This window comes from Marmota monax, unplaced genomic scaffold (genome assembly GCF_021218885.2).
Source record: "Marmota monax isolate L192 unplaced genomic scaffold, Marmota_monax_Labrador192_F-V1.1 WCK01_AAM20220418_F8-fsc00004, whole genome shotgun sequence".
NCBI lineage: Eukaryota > Metazoa > Chordata > Mammalia > Rodentia > Sciuridae > Marmota > Marmota monax.
The window spans coordinates 16,289,228-16,314,342 of NW_026692881.1; the positions used below are offsets into that span (position 1 = coordinate 16,289,228).

The following is a 25,115-nucleotide window of genomic DNA, read 5'->3' on the forward strand; positions in this document are numbered from 1 at the left end:
AGGGAAGTTCAAAGATGAGGTCCCACAAGAGAGATGGGGCAGGTAAGACAGGTGGGCTAGAAACACCCCTCCTGCTGAGGTGTTCACTAGCTCAGGTTTAGATAAAGCCAGAGAGGGTGACTGAGAGCAGTTTGAGTGTTCTAAAGCCCGAGAGAAGGCTTTAGGGCCAGTGGCAAATGTATAAGGCCACAAGGAACCAGAGTCAAGAAAAATATTTCTCCCACCCCCACCACTTTCAAACCTTGATCAGTTTATAGATGAAAATGAAGGAGCAGAATATTTGAACAGAAAAGAAAAGGCAGGGCTTTCAGGGGGACAGGTCATAAGGGCAAAAAACAGGAGAGGAAAGAATATCAAGTGTGTAAAAAGCAGAGGCCTAGACCACAGGAGAGGAGAGGACATGTAGGAGATAGGGTCCCCCAAGGGCTGAGTCAGGGGAACCTCACCCTCTCACCCAGGGAGCTGTGGCACAGTGATTTGACCTGAACTCAGAAGGAGGGCTTAGTCTTCAAAAGGAAGAACTTGGAGCTCCCACCAAGATGGATGCCCCTCCTTCCCCAGTATGTTCCATGTCCCAAACATTTGTCCCTCACCAAAATGACCACAAGGTCCAGTACATTCCAGATGCTGCTGAGGTAGTGAAGCCGGTGCATGTGGAGCTCCAGGATCTCCTCCACCACATAGTATAAGATGAAGATGCAGAAGATGATCTCACAGCCAACAATGAAGAAGTCCCAGTTGCTCACATAGCGAATCAGCTTAACTGTGCGAATTTGCCAGGATGGAATGGCACCTCCTGTGGCTGGGAACTCCACCACTAGTCTGTAGGGGAGCAGAGACTGGGGATAGACTGAGAGAATTCCTCCTATATTCCCTCCTTCCCACATCTATCCAAGGCCTATATTTAGGGAAGTATCTCAAGCATAGCACACAGGGACCAGCAGCCAGGGATAGAAGGATACAACAGGAAAAGGGCCCACCTCAGAACACAGAAAAGATTGATGTTGGCATTGTAGACAGAGAAGTCAATGAAGACCACCCTAGTGCCCCTGTCCAGCCACAGCCCCTCTTGAAGGTTCCGAAGTGCCTCTGCACTAGCCTGTCGAGACACTGGAAGGTCCAGGTAGTAGCCACCTCCGCTGTAGCTTGTGAGCCTCCCCCAGTGGGAGGAGCCCCCCAGCTCCTCCTGGGAGTGGTATGTCCACCTGCCACAGAAAAAGCCATCTGAGCAAAGAGAGTCTGAGCCAGCTCAAAAGCTCATCTCCAAGATGATGGTAATGCTTTATGATTTCCTGGACCTTACACTTCCATATACATCATATATCTATGCACACACTATGTGTGTACATATGTATATGTGTATGCATGTATATATAACATGATATATATATATATATATATATATATACATGTTATATACAATATGTATTTCACACATATTATTTTGGTTGATTCTAATAACAACAAGAAGTGAGAAGGGAGTAAGTATTATCCACATTTTACAGAAGAGGAAACTGAGATTCAGAGTTTTCCAAGATAAGTAGCTATATAGTGACAGAATGGAAACTCAAATGTAAATCTCCTCATTTTCCACTATTTTTTCAATGACAAAGACAAGTTCCACTTTTGCCCAAACCAGAGCAGGCTCCATAAGGGAGGTACCTTGACTGTAAATACAGAAAAGATTCTTACTGCTCTCATGGCTGTTTGACCCACAGATTCCCCGTTCTACCACCTCAAATTTCTAAGCTGGACCCCTATTTCCTCCCCATTCTGTCCTGTCCATCCCCTTCTTCTACTTCCCTCATCTCATCCATCTGAAACCTCTTGTTTCTCCCCCATGAGTCTCAAGGGCTGGGTTCTTCAGCCACGACTTGTGTGACAGTGTCAACTTCACCCCTTCATCACACTCCCAAGGGACTTCTGCACAGAGATGCTTTCCCTGTGGGGACTGCCTGCAGAGAAGGGTCAGTGTAATTGTGACCTGTATGTGGAAAGAGGTTCAGAGGCTACAGACTATCTGCTAGTCTGTCTCCTCTATGCCTGAATGACACACGCCAATGTCCTCACAGTTTGCACTTGGGACTCAGGGAGATGCCCATCAAGTCCCCTGAAGTGTAAACCCCTAAGGCCCTTGAAGCCTTGGCAGAAGTAGTTCTCACTCCTTGAGATGATGTCAGGTTCAGAGGGGCAGCCCTATGGCCTTGGTTGGGGGCTCACTCACGCTGTGTCATTGAGGAGCCCAAAGGGGAGTTGCTCTTCTTTGTCTGGAGAGTAGACATCATAGCAGCTCAAAATGTCGTCACGGAAGTCCTCATGCACCACACAGGAATCATTGCGGACCCGCAGCTGCCGCAGCCTTGGGACCCCCAGGAGCAGGTTCTCATAGTAGATGAAGGAGTGCGAGCCGTGGCCCAGGCTCTGGTTGTTGTACCACTTGGTCCAATACAGACTGTCCAAGAGTGGGCCCTGGGCAAACTGGACCACAGGTTGGGTTGGGCTGACCCAGCCTCCTCCTGACTACTGATCTTCATCCTGACTCTCTGGTCACCAGTTTGTCTCCAGTGTCTTTTGTTTGAGCCCTCAACTGACCAACTGACCCAGGGACCTTGACCAGATCCTGAACTGACTCTATGTGTAAAATGCATTTTGAGGTTCAGCCCACCCTCTTATTCCCAATTCTGGTCTAACCTCTGATTCGTTCTCTTATCAACATCCAGATCCCTCCCCCACCTCTACCTCAACTCCAGGCTAACTCATGACTCAGCCTGATTCCTGATTGACCTTATCTTTGAGCATATGGTCCATTGCCTGGTGTCTGGCATCCCCATGCTCTGGCCTGTGATTTCAGGCCATTGAAAAGGAGAAGATAGACAGGAGGCAATTTCATACTCACATCCCAGAAGTCTGCCATGCTGCTGATGTCCTGGAAGGAGACTCCAGTATTTGACGGGGTATGTAGGAAGAGCTCAGACATCACTTTGGTGTAGTAATAGGCACTGGAGCTTGTCATCCCATAGGTCACTAGAAAACAACCCCAGAGAATGTGTCATTCTCATAGTTCCCATCTCCATTCCCCAGAGGTGACAGGAAAGCCCACTGCCCTTGGAACAGAGGTGCTGCCTACCTACCCTTAGAGATAGCTGGGGAGGCTGATGGTGGCTCTGGGGGAAACTAGGGAATGCATTAGGGAAGGGTAAGGCCACAAGGCTTCCTCTTTTCCTCCCAACTCACCTCAGAGAGACTGAACTCCACTCAGTAACTCTCTCTTGATATTGCCATTCTAGAATTTTACTTTTCTCTCCTGACTCAATTTAATTCCTAGTATTTACTCCCCAGAGGCAAGATATTTCTGTCATCTGCTTTGGACGGTGCTTCCTTTTATTTTTCTTCTCTTTATGCCTTTTGGAAGTGCCTCCAAATTCTAGATCACTCCAAAACTCTGGCCAAACACTTTACAATACAACACTTTTTTTTTCTTAAATTTACAATACAGATGTGGTCTCCTGGCTTCTTGAGTCAGTGACTCTGCAATCATGGGAGCAGCAGGCATGGCTAGTGCATCCTGATGGGCACATTTGTCTCCTGAGAGAGGAACTCAGAGCATCCCAGATTAAAAAGACCTGGATCTCCCTCAACTGCTCATAAGCACACACCCAGTCCCATGTGCCTAAAGTGGATCTCTCAAGGGACCCTCCCCAGGATTCCTGGTTAAAAGAGAGGATTTGAAGAGAATATATCACTTATTTCATAGATTGTCTCTCAATTTTGGTTTGTTTGGCACTTCCTTATGATTAAATTTAACTTACACATTTTAAGGAGGAGTGTCATACTGGTAATATTGTGTTCTTCTCAGAGCATCACATCAGGAGGGACGTACTATTTGTTTGTCTCCTTACTGGGGAAGTTAACTTTGATTCCTTTTTAAGGTAGTGTCTACCAGGTTTCTCCAGTGGCAAATTATGATTTTTCATTTTATGGTTAATATGCATTGTGTGGAGATACCATGTAGATATCTTCTTACTCACCAATCTTTTACCTACTAGATGAAAGTCTATTGATAACTTTGATTATTATTAATATGATTACCAAATGGTGATTTTTTTCAATCCATTATTCCTTCTGAATTAATTAGTTGTATTATTTTGAGAAAGAATTTCCCTTGCTCCTTATTCATTTATGTGTATCAGTTTGAACTCATGGATTCTTGGCTTCCCCTTACTATGGGTTGTAATTTGTTATTATTGTTTATTTTGTTACTCAAAATTTGAGGGCCAGGTCATGAAAGACATAGAAAGAGTAAGGACTTTTCAACCTTAAAAGGGGATAAACAAAAATAAAAATTAAATGTAATATGAGATCCTGTAATGGATCTTGGACTATAATTTTTTCTTTTGCTTTAATAGCTATTAATTAGTGAAATTGCAATAAATTCTATTCATTAGATAACAATGATGGATCAATGATAATTTCCTGTTTTTGATAAGAGGATAGTCTCAGTTTTTTAAAAGTATTTTTTAGTTATACATGGACACAATATCTTTATTTTGTTTATTCATTTGTATGTGATGCTGAGGATTGAACCCAGTGCCTCACATGAGAGAGGCAAGCACTCTGCCACTGAGCCATAATCCCAGCCCGAATATTCTCGGTTTTAAAAATATACTTTAAGGTATTTAAGAATAATGGGACATTTTAGCTGCAGTTTACTCTTTTTGATGGTGGTAGGTACCGGGGATTAAATTCAGAGGCATTTAACCACTGAATCACATACCAGCCCTATTTTGTATTTTATTTAGAGACAGGGTCTCACTGAGTTGCTTAGTGCCTCACTTTTGCTCTGGCTTTGAACTCATGATCCTCCTGTCTCAGCCTCTCGAGCCACTGGGATTACAAGCATGCACAAGTATGTCCGGCTGCAATTTACTCTTAAAAGTAGTGGTGTGTGTGTGTGTGTGTGTGTGTGTGTGTGTATGTGTGTGTGTAAAATACTCATATCTGGGTAAAGAGTAGGAAATATATATATATATGAATCAGAGATGAAAAAAGGCTATCACAATGAATGCCATCTATTGGTCATTCAGGAGGTGTAATCAGCCTATGTCATTAGGAAAAGTTCAGTTCAGTTCATAATTGCTGTGTGATCTCTCAGCAGACAGAAGTTTCCTGCGGGAATCCACTTTTCATGTCCAGAAAACACCATTTTTCAGATACTAAGGCCAGATGTGAATTAGAGAGAAGTGAAGGTGGTATGTCTGAACTTTGTTTATATATATATAAAACATGAAAATGTTTAATATAGTATTTATCAGCCTCTTGTGAGCAATTCCCTTCAAGAATTTTCTTTATCAGATCTTGGGCCATATTTTATGTCACCATCCCAGAAAGGGAACAACTGGGGTAGATAGGAGTTTGTCTATAATCTTGGAGGAAATGCGGGGGGGGGGGGCAATGAATGAACCCTGATTTGGTACTTAACATCATACTTCTTGCAGGCTGGGGTCCAGGGAATCAACAAAGAAGAAAGCACTATTTCACATTTCCCCACTCTACTCTGTTAACAAAGTTCAGACATACCACCTTCACTTCTCTCTAACTCACATCTGGCCTTAGTATCTGGAAAATGGTGTTTTCTGGATATGAAAAGTGGATTCCCGCAGGAAACTTAACTTCTGTCTGCTGAGAGATCACATAGCAATTATGAACTGAACTGAACTTTTCCTAATGACATAGGCTGATTAAACCTCATGAATGACCAATAGATGGTATTCATTGTGATAGCCTTTTTTCATCTCTGATTCCAAGTTAAATGTCCAGAATTAATATTGCTCTGGAGGGCTATCAATAATTTATGGAGGCAGAATATCTACAATCATTACTCAAGACAGTAAAGATTATGGCTTCTAAGATAAATGGCCTTCTAAGATAAATTTACCTGGTCAAATGCTTCTTGACACATGGAAATTCAGTATTCATACTTCTTTGTAACTCTGATTAAAATACATTGAATTGGTAAGATCAAGAAGGAAACTTAAAACCCTTTAAAGTGAGGGTCTAAACTTGGTTTAGTACTTATTTAACACCTTCTTTCTATCTAAATACCCTCTCTTCCTTGTTAATTCTTATTTCTGAAAATTTTGTACTTTGTGCAAAGGTACACCTTAAGGTATTTAGGAATAATGAAGCATTATGTCTGTAATTTACGCTCAAACAGTAATTATATGTAAGTGGGAGTGAACATAAATGAGAGATGCTTTCCATCACTATTTTGTGAAGCTCAAACTATTTCAAATACTCCACATTTTGATATTTAATAGACAAAATTATCAGTTTATGAATGTGAATTATTACAGACTTCTTATATATATTAAACAGACATTGTTCAAAAATCTACAATTGTACAAAATACCTTGCTATGTATCATGATTTCTATCCTCAAAAAGTTCTATTGAGGAAGATGGCCCCAAATAAACTTGGTGTCATCAAATGAGTATAAATTTCAAGCCAGACAGAACCTAGGTTCAAATCCCAGCTCTGCCACTTACAATATAGACTTAGCCTCTGAGTTTCAGCTTTCTCAGCTATAAGGAAAGGAATATAGTACCTTTCTTACAAGTTGTGAAGTTAAAGATGATGTCTTTAAATTGCACGGAAAACAGCAGATGCTCAATACCTACCAGTAATCCTGTTATGTGCTCCTCAGGGATAAGGACTGTGCTTTGTTCATTTTGCATAGTGCCTGGTGTTTAATAACAACTTCTTATTTTTCTTCTTATTATTAATTCAATCCCACTAGGGACTGAACCCAGGGGCACTTTACTCCTGAGCCATATCCCCAGCCCTTTTTAATTTTTATTTTTTTTGTTTTGAGGCAGGGTCTTGCAAAGTTGCTTAGGGCCTTGCTTAGTTGCTAAGGCTGGCTTTGAATTTGCAATCCTCCTGCTTTGGCCTCCTGAGCTGCTGGGATTACAGGTGTCTCTTGTGTGTGAGCCCCACATCCTCTGTTCCTGTGAAGATACTTTGAATGGCAGCCATCCTGCTCACGTTAACCACACGTCTGAAGCAAACATGGCCCTCTCAAGGTAATTTATTTTATGCATTTACTGTTTACCAAACAAACGTCTGTGTACTCGAGTGTATTTGGCAGCATTGTCTACGGCGCCCCCCTGTGTTTGCCTGAGATACTGCGCTCAAGGTAGAGGTTCCACTCTGCTCATCACTGCAATTTGCACATTGCTCCGTGGACGCTCAGAGGCCTGTGTTCTGTCCCTGTTAATGGAAGCGTGCTCTGAACCTGTCTGCCTCCCTCCGCTACTCATTGCCTTCGATCTCAGCCCCCAGAGGGTGTCCACAACCACTTGGGACAGAAGGCAAAAGTGGAATTCAGACAGAAGCTTGATTGGCTCTTCAGTGACAAGCTTGGTCTTGCTGTGGCCCAGACATCAGCCTGCCCAGAATTGCCAGGAGGCTTTGGCAGACTCATGGTGCCACAGCACAATCCTTCCTTTGCTGAGTTCAGTGGACACAGGCGGACTGGTGTGTGGCCAGAGGGGTGCCACAGCACAGCAGTCCTCAGATGCCTACCTTCCACCTTCCTTTCGAAATCACAGACAACTCACTGAAGTGTCTCCAAGGAGAACAAGTTTTACCAAAATGAATCCTTCTTCATTTAACTGATCAAATGGATGAATCTGACCCTCTAGGTTTCTTTCCCCAGCGGGGAGCTGGTCTGAGTATTGACTATTGGCTTCACTGAAGCATCTTACCCTGAAGGCCTGAGAAGAAGCACAGTGGCCAAGCTGGGCTTAACTAGTAAGCCGCAGTTGGCCACGGCTGCTGGAGGCTTCCTGCTCAGAGAAGGAGACAGGGAACTGAAGGAATAGTCGGGGGTCAGAGAGACTAGGTTGAGTCTGGTTTTCCAGATGAATGAGAAGGAAAGGATTGGTGGAGGGTTTGATGCTACAGTCGGAAGATTTGCAAATGCTAACACATTCCTGTGTGAGGCACATCACCATTTGTCAGTTATTGTGAATATGTGTATTTTAAGCAATAAGATTCAGCTGGTTAGATTTTTCTGGGCAGTCTCAGTGACGCATTTCCTGTGTTGTGATTGTTCTGAAGACAGAGTGGCTCTAACCACTGTGAGAAGCCCAAATAAAAATTCATCCCCCCCCCACCAAAAAAAAAAGGGCTAGGGATGTAGCTCAGTGGTACAGCACTTGCCTAGTATATGCAATCCCTAGATTTGAAGTGGGGGGATAATGGGGGAAGAAAGACAATTATATTCCAATCTCCAAGATCACTTCATCCTCTCCAAATAATGAATGATTCTACCAAACTATGGATAGAACCTTGAAACCCACTGAAAGGAAGCAGAGCTAATCAAGGTAGGCTTTTCTTCACAGCCAGCAATGGGTAAAAAGTATCTAGTCAACATTAGTTGTTGGGCAGACATGAGTCATCAAAGGCCAAAGGTTTCTGCCCTCTTCCCCACTCCATGGTAATCAGACCCAGTCTTGTTCTGGCTCAGAGCATCTCTTACACAGGGCCAGTCCCAGGTGTACCTTTGAGATAACAACATGTCTCCTAAAACAAGCAGCCATTGTTTCTACACAAAGACCTTCAGTGTCTCCTTCCTCAGCAAAAGGTCATAGCCATTCTTCTTTCAGAAAAGACAAAGAAAGGGCTGGAAACCCTTACATATCATGGTGGTGGTGTTGGGGCAGGCAGGAGAGACAGGCAGGAAGATCCTTCATTCTCTAGCACTTTCCCTGCTGAGCAATACCTGGGACAGGATGGACTCCACCACTCAGGAACTGTATTTGTAATGTCATTTTCCTTATCTTCAGAATAGAAATAATAACATCTGTCCCTTACAGGATTGCTGTCAGGGTGCAATGAGATCCTAGGTGTGAAAGCTCTTTGTGAGGCTTCAAGGACTGCACAGCTGATATTGTTATGGTGAGAAGATTGATGGTTCCCCCACATTGCCTGCATAAAAAAGATAGCTCTGTTCAGCCAGAACAGCCTCCGAATAGCCACTAAGTTCCTGGGATAAAGCATAGTGGGGAAGAGATGTGGTCAGTACAGCTGTCTGAGCTACGCTCCTAGGGCCCATCCCAGGCCAGATTGCTGTCCAGGTGATGTGCAAATGTGTTGTTTTTTTCTTTTAGCTCCCAGGAACCAGGTGCTGGAAATCAGAGCCCTGGTGCTTGGTTCCCTACCCAGGGTCTGGAGGTCCAGCTTCTCCATGATCCCTCCCTTCTCCTTTTCCTTCTTAAAGAGTGTCTTATGCAATTTACACAAAATAAGTGTTATACTCTAAAACATAAAGAAACTATCCACCCTCATTAGTAATCAAACCCAAGAAAATTAAGGCAATTGTACCATTTTATACCTATTTAATACTAAAAGGTATGAATGAGAGAATCCAATTTTCATGAGGTTAAGATTAAATTGATGTGATCTTATAGCAGTAGTGGAAACAATCCTATCTATTGGTCTAATATTATGACTCTTTGGAAGTTCCCAAGGAAACAATCAACAAAAGTGAAAAAAAGAATTGTGTGTGTGTATGTATGTATGTGTGTGTGTATACCCATAAAAGGCAGATATTGAAATAATAATGTAAATGTTTTATTTAATTGCAGTATAACTATAATCATTAAAATGAAAATTTATAAAATACTCAGAAACATGAGAACATATTTAAGATGGATTTCTAAATGAAGGTGTGTGACATAATACAACTAAGTAACTTTGATCCCCATTGAGAATGTATCACCTAATTGCAGATGGCAGAGTTCAGGGAGGCTAACAGAACAGGGCGCAGACGCTAGGATGTTGAGGCCAGCATATTGGAGAGTGCGAAAATAGACTTATTGAGACCATAATCAAGGTCCATAATGCCCAAAAATTTACCTGAAAGAAGGAAGAGTCAGGGAAAGGATGGAATTAGCAGGAATATTATTTTACTATTTGTTGGAAGAACCCTCAGAATATGAAGTTTTCCAAGTTTCACAGCATTCTTGAGGAGTCTGGTATTTTGAGGGTGAAGACTTTAATTCTCAAGGTCAAAGGCAGTTCAATGGCACATCTTCAGGTCATATAATGAATGAAATGACTTCAAGGAGTACTAAGATCCCAACTCCAGAGAAGCTGAAGGTTTTCAGAGATTTAAAGGTATCAGGTTATTTCTCCTTCCTTTAACCTCCATTGCTCCCTGGGTTCATGATGCTGCAGTACAGATTTATAGTCTGCACAGTAGACCTCACTTACCATGTGCCAGAGAGACAGACAGACATGCTAAATTCTTAGCACAATATTGGGGGGCTATTTCATTCCACCATCACAGCCATCTTATCAGGTGGACGTGATCACTACCCAAGGCTAAGAGAAATTAGCAAACTTGCTCAGATCACACTTGAAAGTGCCAGGCCTTGAACCCAGACAGTCTGACTAAGAGCTCCAGTGCTTAACCAGCACGCTAAATCAACTAAACTGACTCAGTGACCCTGGTAAGAATGCTGTGAGGGTTAAATAAAATATACCGGCCGATGTGCTCAGCACAGGACCATCACCTTTCCTGCTCAAATTTCCCAGAGACACCTCTGTGCCCAGGACTTTCTTCTCCCTCCAGAATTAGGAGAACTCAAATGTATCATGTCACTCCTATGCTTTGAACCCTTCAGTGGCTCCTTCAGTGGCCCCTTCAGTGTCCCTTCCATGACATGCCCAAACAGGCCCTTGCTGGCCTTCCTTGCTTACACAGCAGCCTTGATCTCTTCACCTCTCTGCTCCTCCCCATCTCTGCTCCAGCCACAATGATGCACCTTCACTAAACTGTGCCCTCTATCCCTGCTGGGCACAACCTCTCTTCCTAGAAACTTCTTATCTCTTCATTTTCCTTTCAAGAGGCTAAATCCTCTTTCTCAATTCTCAGCTTGAATGTTCACTTCTTTGAATGTTCACTTTTTGATCCACCAGAAGTAATAGCATCCCAGGTTTTAGCTGTCAGATTGCCCAAGGAGTATTTTGTCCAATAATGGGCATCAAATTGATCAAGTCTGGGGACAGGAAAACCAGCATGGTGAACACTCTGAAATGGGTTTTAATATATGTCAGGCACTGAGTCTCAGCCTTCAGGGAGGGTAGCCCACATAATACTCACACAATCATATTGGATCAAGTAATTACTGGTGAGGAAATTGACAATCAAAGAAATTAGACAACTTGCTCAAGTTTTCTCAAATGGTAAATGGCAGAGTGTGGTGTTTGAAGCCAAATCTGTGCAGATTCAGAGCCTACACCTTCAATCTCCACATAATACCACCCTGAACACCATGTTATGATGACTGCTTTCTTGAGAAAACAGACATTATTTAAGCTGGGGAACAGATGACTAAGGAGAAATATGGTCACTATGTTCATTCCAACGGTTGAAAGGCTATTCCATCAGAAAATAAATGGAAAGTAGATGGCTCGATTGAAGAAAATCCTAAAAAGGAGAAGGTGAAGCCCTCTGGGTAAAGGCGCAAGTATCAGTCATCTCTGTCCCTCAGTTCAATGTCTGGCACAGCAGAAGGAGCTCCATAAATGGAAAGAAAGAGAGCTGCCCACAGCAAAGTGGGTTCCCTGTGAGACTGTGAAATCCCCATGGACACTCCCCAGGCTGTGCCCGCTTGGACATCAGCAAAGCCACGCAGGAGGGGTAATAGGGAAAGAGTTCTCTGCTTATTCTATACCCTCATTCAAAGATTCTATAGTTATTAGACTGAGTCTTTGATTTAAACTTTGGCAAGTCACAGACCATCTGGCACTCACAAGTGCATTGAGCTTTTAGGAAGAGGAGACCATAGGATGATGGGACTTCTGGGCTTCAGGACTCTAGCTTCCACCTAGATGTCTTGATCACCTGCAGAAAAAGGCTGTTTGTGTATTTCAGCTGCAGTCATGGGATGTGAGGAAGGAGAGGACCCTCATTCCTAGCAGATGGTTAGAATGGAAAATCAGTACATCAACAAACGAGTCTCTGACAGTCATGTTCTGAAAGGAATCCAATGGCCCCACAATGTGAATCCTGGTCTGACCACTGTCCCTACACAGTCTCCTCTGCACTGTGCTGTGTATAGGAGGAAAGCCCCCAGAGCAGACCCCTCTGCCCAGCACAGTGAGTCCCCACAGCACACAGCAGAAGCAAGTACATCTGTCCAGCCCCCAGGGGTCCCACACAGTGGGGATGATTCACAGAGATGATGACATTTCCTATCAACACCTCTGTTATGAGAACTTTACATCTCACTTTCCAAGGATTTGTGCACCCTCAAATCACAGAGCCTGCTGAGGATGAGTAAGTAAGGAGGCACCACAGCTGGGTTGAGCGTCAGTCACCACACACACACACACACACACACACACACACACATACAACTATATAGGCATCACCAGCAAGCAGGTAAAACCCCTCTTAAAGGAAGGAAGGAACTGAATATAAAGGTTTTGCCCTCATCTGTACAGCCTAGGAGCCTCTGCATGGCTCAACTTCATTATCACCTACAGTCCTTTGAGTTTATCTGTCATAGGCTTCCCTGTGATCTTTCCACTTGCTTCTCTGAGCTTAGACACCAAACCTCCCCAGCTTGGGTGCACAGCTAGAGCTTCATAGAAGCTGCCCCAGCTGCCTGTGGGTGATAGGCTCTCCCCTGGGACTCCACCACACCCTCCATCCTCACTCTCTTCTCAGGGATCTGAGCTCGAAGGCTCCACAATTGTCTTCTTCCTGCCCCTAAAGAGTCATGGACCAAATGTAGCACAGTAACTAACCACATGAAAACCACAAACAGAAAGGAGTGATCTTCCATTCTTTCCAGAAAGGAAAAAACTTCCACCTTCCAGCAGAAAACAGTGGCTGCTGAGTCAGTGTCAGGAATTTGCACTTAAAACCTGGGTTCCCCTTGTTATTCTGTACAAAACCACTTTCGTGAACCCACCTTCTTTCACTGATTGCAGTGACAAGTTCTTTGTCAAAGAAATGCCTTAGGCTGAAAAGGCAGTAAACAGGAGCTGAATGTTGATATACATAGCTCCCAGGGTGCAGTCTGCTCACACAGGTGGACACGGCCCTACAGGCATCACCCACACACATGTGCATGCAGATGTTGCACATACCGCCCACTGAGACGTCCACGGAGGCAGATGCTACTTACACAGACAGATGTCCAGCAGGAACACCGTGTACACCAGAAGCTCTCGCAGGGTGGTCTTGACATACAGTTCTCGGTTCTCCGCTGTGTTCTCAGTCAGGGTTGTTCCCCAGAGTCCTAAGAGTATTGGAGGGATGCCAACATGTTTCCCCCCAGTACCCCTCCCACCTGTCCTTGGACTTCACCCCATCTCCTTACCCATCCCTTGTCCCCTGACAGAATTGGTTCCTCTTCCCACACCAGGCCAGCCCTGTTCCAATCTCCCTGAAGCAGATGGGTGAGGGCTCAGAGTTGCAGAGAGCCAAGTCATGAAAGTTAGGCACCTGTTCCAGGTGGGGAGGTCTAGGGCCTCATCCCAGCTGTGTCCTCCCTCAACCTGATTCCCATGCACCCCAATGGGCCCCCAGAGGAATGACTGTGCCAGGTGCCCCCCTGGCAGACCATAAGACTGGCCTGTGTGTCCTGGGGCCAGGCTCCAACACAGGCAAGTTACAAAGGGACACTGAGAATTCACCTCTTCTTCAGTACCTTTTCACTCCTCAAAATTTCTGGCTCCAATACCCCAGAGAAGCCCTCCCCACACCCAGTACCTCTGATGCTGTGACAGATATGGAGGCAGCAGCTGGACACCAGGGTCCCTTGTATCTTCTCCTGGGGTCCATCTTCAGGCTTCTTGGGTTGTGCCCGTGGGAGCCCCACACTGGAGATGGTGCAGATCCTCAGCGTCCCATGTGGAGAAGGGGAACCACTGTAAGCAGGGTTGTCCCAAGCTCTGTTCCCCAGCTTCTGCATCTCCTGCCCTTCGGGACTTTCCATGGCATTCATGCGGATGGAGGTGGGATCCTGGCACTCCAGGTGCCCACTCTCTCCTGGAGAAATGGGGGACAAAGGCACAGCCTGGCCTACCCCACAGAGGCCTGGTAAAGGGATTTTGAGAGCAACTGCTTTCACCCAGCCTCTGCCTCCTGCCTTGGGAGGGAGTCTGTGACTGGCTAGGGGAGGGAGCAAGGAAGGACAGAGCGTGGGGCTGACCATCAATCCTGTCAGGGATTCTCTCTCTCTCTCTCTCTCTCTCTCTCTCTCTCTCTCTCAGTCTCAGGGCACAAAAGAAAGGGGCTTTGAGGGAAATTGGAGTCAGGGTTTAAAGAGGAGAAAGAGGGGAAGGGGAAGGTGATGTTCAGGTAGAGCAGAAGTGGGATGGGTGACAGAGGTGAGTGCTGGGGGAGCAGATGGTGCCTGGGGAGGGATGTCCTGAGTCCCAGTGGAAGAGATGATGAAAGGGTAGTAAGAGGAGCTGAGGGAAGAGGGAAGCTGCCAGACTCCACTGGAGGTTGGAGCTGATTTCCACTAAAAGCACCTCAAAGGGCCGACATGGATCGGGGTGGGGACCAAAGCCGGGGATGGAGACTGAGAGGTGCTGCCTCCCTACCAGGCTCAGCCAATGGGCTCTTCAAGGTCTCCTCTTGAACTGTCTGTCCCCTAGTGAGTGGTGAAGGGCATTTCCCTTCCTTACCCACCCTCATAGCCACAGGAAAGAATAATGGCAGGAGAAGCCCCTGCCTTGGATCTTAGGGGACAGATTCTTTGACCCCTGATGGGGATTGAAAAAGGACTGAAGAGGTTATTGGATTAATCTAATAATCCAGATTATTGGATTCTTTTCTGAGGTTTGCCCTCCATGGTTCATGGATGAGGCACACCCATATAAGGGTGTTTTTGGGGTATTGGATTCAATTTAGGAGAAGTCTGTGTCCTGCTGGAAAGAATGGATGAGAGAGTTAAGGGGCAAGGACAATATCACCTGGGACTCCTTATGGAGGTGGTGGGTGGAGTGGGTATCTGGACCCAGCCTAGAACTCTAATACTGGGCCTAGAACTGCAGTCAAGAGCACAAAATGGCAATACAAAAGATACTGGGATTGGTCTGCTTTCTCTCTACCTCAGGTCTCTTGCCATTGCTGAGACTGGCTTTGAACTCACAATCCTCCTGTCTCAGCTTCCTGAGCCACTGGGATTACAGGCATGCGCTACCGTGCCTGGCAGTCTGGAGTGTTTCTATAAGGAGATCTTGCTCCCAGAAAACCCAGAGTTGGACTGAGCCATTGGATAACACAGTGTGCCCCTTCTAAGTGCGCAGCTCTAAGACTGGTTTGAAACCCCACTGTTGTACCTGAGTCAGCTGCATGAATCTCTTGTCCTAGGTCCAGACATTAGGAAGGAGGTGAACTTCCTGCTTGGACTGGAATGAGTCGTGACTGTCAGTGAGTCTTCCTAGATGCCCAGTGCCCATCTCTCCTCCGTACCAAACACTGACTGACATGCACTCTGAGGTGACTGTTTTCTCTGGGGAAAAAAGGTCAGGGAACTGCACCATTGCTGAACACCTTATATTAGAATAGCTGAGTGGGAAGCTGGTGAAACTACTCAGCAATCAACAATTTCCTGAATGTGAATTCAGAAGCAAGAGCTCCTTTCCTTCATTTCCTCGAACCCATAATCCCAGTCTAAGAATCTATTCTGATATTCCCATCAGCATCATTGATAACAGTTTTTTAAAACAGAAAAAAAAAGATCCTAAAGTTTCAACATTAGAAAAAAGTTCCATAAATTATGATACTTCACATCAGAACAATCATGCAGAAATTAACATTTAACTATATTTAATGTCAAGAGAAACTCTTCTTCACATGTTGTGTGAAAAATCTGGAATACACGCCTATAATATAGCAATTTTAAATGTATGTTATACTTACTTTGATGCACAGAGTAAAATGAATTAGAAATTATCAGGGGTTATTTCTGGATGGTATAATTACAGATGATTTTTCTTTTCTTTTATTTTTTTTGTAGATGTAGATGGGCAGCATGCCTTTATTTTATTTGTTTATTTTTATGCTAAGGTTTGAACCCAGTGCCTCACACGTGTTAAGCAAGTGCTCTGCCACTGAGTTACAGCCCTAGTCCTATAGGTGATTTTTATCTTTGTTTTTTTTCCTGCAATGATCACGAGTGCTGTCATATTCAGGAAAACAATTATTTTTGGAAAGATAGTAGTCAGTACTAGGAGATTTGTTGCTCATTTTGATCCCAGACTCAGAGAAAGTCTTGGCTGCTGATCTTCACAGCACCAGCTCTCCACTTCAGCAGGAATCACAATAGTGGATTTTTAAAATTTTTAATTGTTTATTTATTGTTATTGGGGATAGAAACCAGAGGCACTCTACCACAAAACTGCATCCCCATCCTTTTTTTTATTTTCTGAGTTAGGGTCTTGCTTAGTTGCCCAGGCTGACCTCCAACTTGCAATCCTCCTCACTGAGTCACAGATATTATAGGTGTGTGCCACTGCACCCCACAATGACAGTCTATTCTTGATATAGAAGCCAGACCTGTGGCAGGTTTGCCTATTACCTCTTTGCAACAAGACACTATACTGATGGCCACTTGCATGGAGATCCCAGCTGGGAGGAGTATGGGTGGAATGTGTGACAACAGCAGCTTGAGGGACAGAGGCTCAGAGTGGTGCAGAGGAAGGCGAGTAATTGGGACAGGAAGGAAATTTGGAAGGAAATGGCCATTGAGGTGGACTTTGAAGAATGGATAATGTATGAAGAGAGAAATAAAGAATTAACTACCATTTGTTAACCATGCAGAAGTCAGGCATTTTATAGTATAAGAGATTAGTTAATTTTCACGGAATCTTCTGGGATGGGTTTTTAAATTATTATTATTATCTTTTTTTACAGGTGAAGAAACCCAGGATCAGAGAGACAACTGCTGGTGATAGGCTTCAGAATCGGGATTGTCATGGTCAAGATATTGACTTCCTCTCTGCATCCAGGGAAGGCAGCGTGAGCAAGGGCAGGAAGTGAGGAAAACTACAGGGCTTTATGGAAGAACACACATTCGGAGAAGTTAGGATTCCTCCAACGTCTTCTATACACAGGGGAGAGAGGACCCCAAACACCAGAGCAAATTCTCGACTTCTTCCCTCTCCAGCTCTATCACAGCACAGCAGAGGCCACTAAAATGCTTTACCTGAAATGGCCACGAGGTGGCAGCAGAAACATCACCCTGTCTCAGTACAGAAGGGCTGCTCTTTTCTGAAGGAAAAGCAAACACAAAGAGTCCCTGTCCTGGAACCATTTCTCTCCCCAGCTCTTTCCTGTTACTTACCCATTTCCTCTGAGTAACACTGTAGGCTCAAAGGAATTCATCATTCCAGAGGCCTGGTGGAGATCTGTGTGAAGCTGAGTCCTCTGAGAAGCAGACCTGAGAGTGGACAAGTGGCATGGCTTTCAGTGAGGGAAACACTGTGAGAGAACAGAGGGAGGGGGCCCAGTTAGACCCAGGGCTGTCAGGCATGATGTGTGTCTGACCCTTAGAGAGCTAGATGGGGGTGGCAGGGAGGGGAGATTGGATAAATTGCAGTACAGCCTAAGAAAGGGTTTGTGAGACCTTTAGGGAAACAAAATAGGCCACCAGGGAGGTCCTATGTCTCCCGGGGACAGGCTTGTCCAACTTCATTATTCTAGCTGATTCTGTCTGGACTGGGAGAGAATCCCTGAGAAGTTTGGACCCACATGAATGCTCTTGGTCAATGACTCGCCCTGTAGCCGGCAGTCTGTGAAGCCCATCCTCATGGCCCCCTTGCCCTCCTTTGGAGAAGGAGCATCCTCCATCCTCAGGACTCTTTACTAAGTGCTATGTCTGCTCCAACCTCGGGGAGAGATAATTCACCCCTCACCTCTCACCTCCTGTGCTGATCTCACACCCTTCTCCCAATCCTTCCCCAGTGACCTGTTCATAGTGTCCTCCCACCCCTGAATGGGACTCTGTTCCTGCTCTCCTGGATGAATCCAGATACACTCTCCCACCAAACAAATCCTAGGTCTGTCTTGCCTTTGCCTTTGACTTCTTCACGCTTAATAGTCCTAAACCACGAAGGGATAATGGGATTACCTGGCCGTTGGCTTCAGCTCCAGGTACCAGCCTGCCCTGGCAGGAAGCTAATTGGCTGTCATCAGGTCCTATCTCTTTTCTGGGGTTTCTGTTTCTCAGGTGGCCCTCCCCTGACACCAGAGTCAGCAGTGTGGGGGTGGTCTCAGCCAAGGCCAAGCTATGTCATTGGGCACTTGATGCTTGGCCAAAAGGCCCAAAGGCTCAGGTAGCTGTTGGGCATCAGGAAGAAGACATGGGCACTTGTCTGTTGAAAGTAGAAGTTTGGTGAAAAGAATGTTAAGAGATGAGAATGCTGGGTGTCTGGCATGTTCTGGGGACTGACAGTTCTCTAGCCTCCTTTGGGCCTCTGTGAGGTTCTTGAGGCTGGAAGATTTGAGAAGGGGTTGGTGCTGCTCCATGTGGGGCTCTTGGACTTGGTTCCTCCCCCTCTTGCTGGTCCTCAGCTGTGGGTGACTCTCTAGGCCACTACTTGAAAGGAAAACATGGGAAAATCAAGGATTTCCCAAGAGCACATCTGGGTCAGATGACATTACAAATCCAAAGTTTCCATTGGAAACAAAAGGATTGCTCTGAAAGGATGGAGCCAAGCCCTGGGGGGAGAGCAGCAGAGAGAAGCCTGGCAGTCCACCAGGATTACAGTCACTTAAACCTTGGATGCCAAGCACAAAGCTGAGGGCTTGCCTGGGATTTCCTCTTTTCCCTCTAGGATTGGGGAAAGGGAGGAAGGTGCAGTGGGGTCGTGGAGTAGAAGGAGGTTGCCTCTAGCTGGCCAGTGGGCCTTCCAGACTGTACCTCGTCCAGTATTCAGGGTGTCTGCAGCCTGGAGTGGGGCCCTGGTAAGGGGTGGGACATGAGGCACACCAAGTGTCCTTCTGACTCTCTGCTTAACGTGTTTGTTCTGTTGTTGGAAATAACTATCGGGAAAAAAAATATTCTAAATCTCTGCACCTACCTGGCAGATGATAGAACATTTCTGCCATAGCATTTCCCACCCAGCAACCTTTTCTGAGTCTTGCAAAGTAAGGGTATTTTGTGGGTGAATGTTACTAGATTGTCAGAACACCTAGTACAGTGCATGTAAAGAGAAGCTTTAGTTGGACCCAGGGGCACACACCTGTAATCTCAGCAGCTTGGGAGGCTGAGCAGAAGGATTGTAGTTCAAAGCCAGCCTCAGTAAAAGTGAGGCACTAAGCAATTCAGTGAGACCCTGTCTCTAAATAAAATATAAAATAGGGCTGGGGATGTGAGTCGGTGATTCAGTGCTCCTGAGTTCAATCCTGGGTACTCCCCCCTCCCCCGCCGAGAGAGAGAGAGAGAGAGAGAGAGAGAGAGAGAGAGAGAGAGAGAGAGAAGTACTGCCACCTCACTGGCCCTCAAAGCCATTCTCTTGCCTACCCAATCCTAGGGGCTCCTCTGTTGGGAAGGGCCTCTCTTCCCCTTCCCTGAACTCCTACCCATTTGATATGGTGTGTTTACACTCTGTGCCCTTTAGATGCTGACCTTTGTGGTTTGCTATTGGGCTTTGTCCCATTTCTCTTAGAAATCCGTGAGCTCCCCAGTGTTGCAGCAGAGCTTTGGCTTCATTCCCCAAACAGAGCAGAGCATTTGCGTTCCAGCGGGCACAGAGAGGCACAGTCAGCACCCAATTCCCGGGTGGATACCTTGGCAGCATGGATGAGATGGGAGAGACACACACTCCTGGTTGGGAAATGCTCTGGGGAAGCTTGGCTTAGGACAGTGCCAGCTGTCCTCTGGACCCTGCAGCCCTTCTGTGGCCAGCTCAGTGCTGTCAGTGGAAAGCACAGATGACATCAGTGTGGTAAGGTTACTGTAGAGAAAAGGGAAGGCCAGGAGGGTGTACTGATTGCTAGTGCTCCCTTTGCACTTGAGACTAGATGGACTCAGGAAAGGAACTTTGTAAGGGCAGCAGCTCAGGAGGGGAAAAGAGTGGGGTAAAGGGACAGCAATGGTTGGGATCTGTTTCTTTTGTATACTTGAGAGAGGACGGTGCTGGTTCAGAAATCTGGAGGATGATTGGGACTGTACCCCCAGTCTGCGGTCCTCTTGGCCACTTCAGGAAGCTAATGGGGATGCATCTCTTTAACCACAAATGCACATCAAGGTTAAGCTCTCTTCTCTCTCCATTTTGTCCTAGAGACTGAGTTGAGGCAGGAAAGACTTTCTGCTCATCAGTTTGTCATTGGAGGCTCCAGGGCTGTGTCTGCCTGTCTTCTCTGTGTCCATCCTAGGTGGAATGCTTAGATGTGGGCCTGGTTCTCCAAGTTCTGGAAAGCTTGAAAGATCCTCTGCACAACTCCAGAGGAGGTGGTAGGGAGTGGCCTGTGTTCTGGGAAGAGCTAACCTTGCTAGGTCAGGCTACAGCACAAATCTCCAACCCTGATCCTGTCCTTAGACCTTTGATCCTAGTTCCTGCCTACCCTAGCTATCAGCCCACAATTACTACACTGTCCTGAGACATTAGCTGCCCTGTCACACTCACTCTCTAATCTGTAGAACTGCTGCAAGTTCCCAGAGATAGGTAGTAGTAGCCTCCCCCTAGTCCAGGAACCTGTGTCTGCAAATATGCCTGTGTCTGGGGAGGGCCCCCATACACTCCAGTGCTGTGTTGGACAGGGGAGAAGCAGGGGAAGAAGGGCTGGAGTGAGAGGGGAGTCAGCAGCTCTGAGCATGGACAGACACAACTGGTAATCCAGGGAGTTGGGCTAGATGAATGCACTGGCCTCTTTTCTATGAGGGCCACCCAGCTGAGGACCTGAGGCACCATCTCTTAAGCCTGGGCCTGGGAAGAGCCATTTTTGAGGATCCCAGTCAGTGAAGTGTCATGTTAGAGTCTCTTTCCCTCCCATGGGCCTCCAAACTGTCACCTGCTCTTCATACTTAAGGTAGGATTTCCCATCGGGCTCTCTTCTCTGCTTCTCCCAGGGTGGTCTGGCCAATGTCCTTCTGACAGCAGCTCTTAAAATGCCCTGTATTGAGGCCCATCAGCAGAGGCATGGACATATTGTCCATCACAAGAACTGCCCAAATGGAGCTCCTGGGACCTGCATTTTCCCTGAGCTTGGGGCTTTGTGGGTGGTTCATAAACATTCTCTGAATGAAGGAACTGTATTCATGGCAATGGGGCCCCCATTGCTTGTTTCACCCCATCTTGTCCAGAGCTAGTGCTGCCCAGATGGGCCACAGAAGAATAGACCACCCTGGGCCCTGTCCCCTGGGTAGGGGGGAGAGGAATCCACTCATACCATCTTTCCTGGCTGTCTGGTACTTGGGACACAGCTTGGACCACTGGACATCAAAGAAACCATAACCTAGGAGAACTCTCCCATTTCTCTGTGCCCAGAGAACTGATTGGGGCTGACATTGGGGCAGGAATAGGTGATGGCTTCTACCTTCTCTCTCCACATTGCCCTCTGAGGTGGGAAAGCCTGAGAGCTTTGAAGTTATGGAGGCCATTTTTGCAGCTCTGACCTCCGGTCCCAATGCCATGAAGCAATGTGTAGTGTGGATGGGCACATAGTGAAGCTGGTTGCATAACTTCAGGTCATTAGGGCTTGTTTGCTTGGGCAAGCTGGCAATCTCACGATCTGTAGTGGCTGATGTGAGCAGGAATAGAAGAAGGCTTTTTGACCTACAATTTCTATATCATGCAACTTTTCTACTTAAATACTACAATATAGCTTTTTCTTTTTGACCTTTGTTACATCGCACCGAGGCTGCAAGGCAGTAAGTACTGAAGGAAGAAAGAGAGCCAAGAGGCCAGGTAGCGAGTGAGCGTTTAAGAGATGTCCGAGCTCATCCACCTCTGAGCCTCCCGATAGTTCATTTAAAGTCCCCTGCCCTCAGCGTGGTGGTTTCCACCAAAATGAATCTTTTCAATTTGGACCGTTTTCGCTTTGAGAAAAGGAGTAAGATTGAGGAAGCTCCCGAAGCAACCCCCCAGCCCTCCTAGCCCGGCCCTTCTTCACCAGTTTTTCTTAGTGCTGAAGAGGAGAATGCTGAAGGGGAAGTTAGCAGGGCAAACGCCCTGATTCAGATATAACTGAAAAAAACAGAAGATTCTAATGTTCCAGACACTCCAGATAATGAAAGGAAAGCAAGTATATTGTATTGCAAGAATCAAAGAGGAATACAGTATATTGATTTGTCTTCTGATAGTGAAGATGTTGTTTCCCCAAATTGCTCCAGTACCATTCAAGAGAAAAAATTCAACAAAGACACAGTGTACGCTGCCTGATAGATCCATTGTATGTGCATATGTAAGAGATGTAAGAGATTTTTTAAGGAAAAGATAATTAATTTGAAATATTTTGGTGTATTCCTGCCTCCCCCCTTTTTTTGACCTTTCTCCACTATATCTTTGCTATTTTCCCCAAACTTACAGATACTGAGTGGTATAGTATATGTTTTTGTTTTCTGGATCATTTCTGGGAAATGATCCTTTCAGTAAAAGATTTAGCAAGACCTAACTTGATACTTTTAATTCTCTATGGATAGGGAAATTATTTTAATGAGTACTAATGCTTTATGAATTTTTCTTTTGTTTTGTGGTGCTGGGGGTGGAACCCAGGTCCTTGCTCACTGTACCACTGAAGTACATTTCCAGCCTTATGGTTTGTTCTTCAATCTATGGATTGAACTTTAACATATTTATTATGTGCATTCTATGAGCTAGGTACTATTTTGTGGTTAAGAATACAGTAATGAACAAACCAGCCCCAAACCCCTTCCCTCTTGAAGTTTATATTATACTCAGAAAGATAAATAAAACATAGTATGTCAAAAAATAAATATGAATCAATAGACTTAAAAATAAGAACCATATGATCATCTCGATAGATGCGGAAAAAGCATTCGACAAAGTACAGCATCCCTTTATGTTCAAAACTCTAGAAAAACTAGGGATAACAGGAACATACCTCAATATTGTAAAAGCAATCTATGCTAAGCCTCAGGCTAGCATCATTCTGAATGGAGAAAAACTGAAGGCATTCCCTCTAAAATCTGGAACAAGACAGGGATGCCCTCTCTCTCCACTTCTCTTCAACATAGTTCTCGAAACACTGGCCAGAGCAATTAGACAGACGAAAGAAATTAAAGGCATAAAAATAGGAAAAGAAGAAATTAAATTATCACTATTTGCAGATGATATGATTCTATATCTAGCAGAACCAAAAGGCTCTACAAAGAAACTATTAGAGCTAATAAATGAATTCAGCAAAGTGGCAGGATTTAAAATCAACACGCATAAATCAAAGGCATTCCTGTATATCAGCGACAAATCCTCTGAAATGGAAATGAGGACAACCACTCCATTCAAAATATCTTCAAAAAAAATAAAATACTTGGGAATCAACCTAACAAAAGAGGTGAAAGACTTATACAATGAAAACTACAGAACTCTAAAGAGAGAAATAGAAGAAGATCTTAGAAGATGGAAAAATATACCCTGTTCATGGATAGGCAGAACTAACATCATCAAAATGGCAATATTACCAAAAGTTCTCTATAGGTTTAATGCAATGCCAATCAAAATCCCAATGGCATTTCTTGTAGAAATAGAGAAAGCAATCATGAAATTCATATGGAAAAATAAAAGACCCAGAATAGCAAAAACAATGCTAAGCAAGAAGTGTGAATCAGGCGGTATAGCAATACCAGACTTCAAACTATACTACAGAGCAATAGTAACAAAAACAGCATGGTACTGGTACCAAAACAGGCGGGTGGACCAATGGTACAGAATAGAGGACACAGAAACCAATCCACAAAACTACAACTATCTTATATTTGATAAAGGGGCTAAAAGCATGCAATGGAGGAAGGATAGCATCTTCAACAAATGGTGCTGGGAAAACTGGAAATCCATATGCAACAAAATGAAACTGAATCCCTTTCTCTCGCCATGCACAAAAGTGAATTCAAAATGGATCAAGGAGCTTGATATCAAATCAGAGACACGCCGTCTGATAGAAGAAAAAGTTGGCTAAGATCTACATTCGGTGGGGTCGGGCTCCAAATTCCTCAATAGGACACCCATAGCACAAAAGTTAATAACTAGAATCAACAAATGGGACTTACTCAAACTAAAAAGTTTTTTCTCAGCAAAAGAAACAATAAGAGAGGTAAATAGGGAGCCTACATCCTGGGAACAAATCTTTACTCCTCACACTTCAGATAGAGCCCTAATATCCAGAGTATACAAAGAACTCAAAAAATTAGACGATAAGAGAACAAACAACCCAATCAACAAATGGGCCAAGGACCTGAACAGACACTTCTCAGAGGAGGACATACAGTCAATCAACAAGTACATGAAAAAATGCTCACCATCTCTAGCTGTCAGAGAAATGCAAATCAAAACCACCCTAAGATACCATCTCACTCCAGTAAGATTGGCAGCCATTAGGAAGTCAAACAACAACAAGTGCTGGCGAGGATGTGGGGAAAAGGGTACACTTGTACATTGCTGGTGGGACTGCAGATTGGTGCAGCCAATTTGGAAAGCAGTATGGAGATTTCTTGGAAAGCTGGGAATGGAGCCACCATTTGACCCAGCTATTCCCCTTCTTGGTCTATTCCCTAAAGACCTAAAAAGAGCATGCTACAGGGACACTGCTACATCGATGTTCATAGCAGCACAGTTCACAATAGCAAGACTGTGGAACCAACCTAGATGCCCTTCAATAGACGAATGGATAAAAAAAATGTGGCATTTATACACAATGGAGTATTACTCTGCATTAAAAAATGACAAAATCATAGAATTTACAGGGAAATGGATGGCATTAGAGCAGATTATGCTAAGTGAAGCTAGCCAATCCCTAAAAAACAAATGCCAAATGTCTTCTTTGATATAAGGAAAGTAACTAAGAACAGAGTAGGGATGAAGAACAGGAGAAGAAGATTAACATTTAACAGGGATGAGAGGTG

The 25,115-nt window shown here is 44.9% G+C and overlaps 1 protein-coding gene across 3 annotated transcripts in view; it reads right to left on the reverse strand.

Moving 5' to 3' along the window:
- Pkd2l1 (polycystin 2 like 1, transient receptor potential cation channel) overlaps window positions 1-25,115 on the reverse strand; it is a 122,754-nt gene that overhangs the window by 7,232 nt on the left and 90,407 nt on the right. For 2 of the 3 annotated variants that reach the window (XM_058581225.1, XM_046450204.2), the window contains exons 3-9: window positions 17,379-17,515; window positions 13,793-14,071; window positions 13,206-13,319; window positions 2,897-3,024; window positions 2,225-2,478; window positions 981-1,205; window positions 594-822 (exon numbers count right to left, since the gene is read on the reverse strand). In XM_058581225.1, coding sequence (XP_058437208.1) covers window positions 594-822; window positions 981-1,205; window positions 2,225-2,478; window positions 2,897-3,024; window positions 13,206-13,319; window positions 13,793-14,071; window positions 17,379-17,382 — 1,233 coding nt within the window. In that variant the 5' untranslated portion in view covers window positions 17,383-17,515. Of the gene's footprint in view, window positions 1-593; window positions 823-980; window positions 1,206-2,224; window positions 2,479-2,896; window positions 3,025-13,205; window positions 13,320-13,792; window positions 14,072-15,372; window positions 15,546-17,378; window positions 17,516-25,115 lie in introns of all 3 variants that reach the window. The other variant, XM_058581226.1, reaches the window with a different exon arrangement.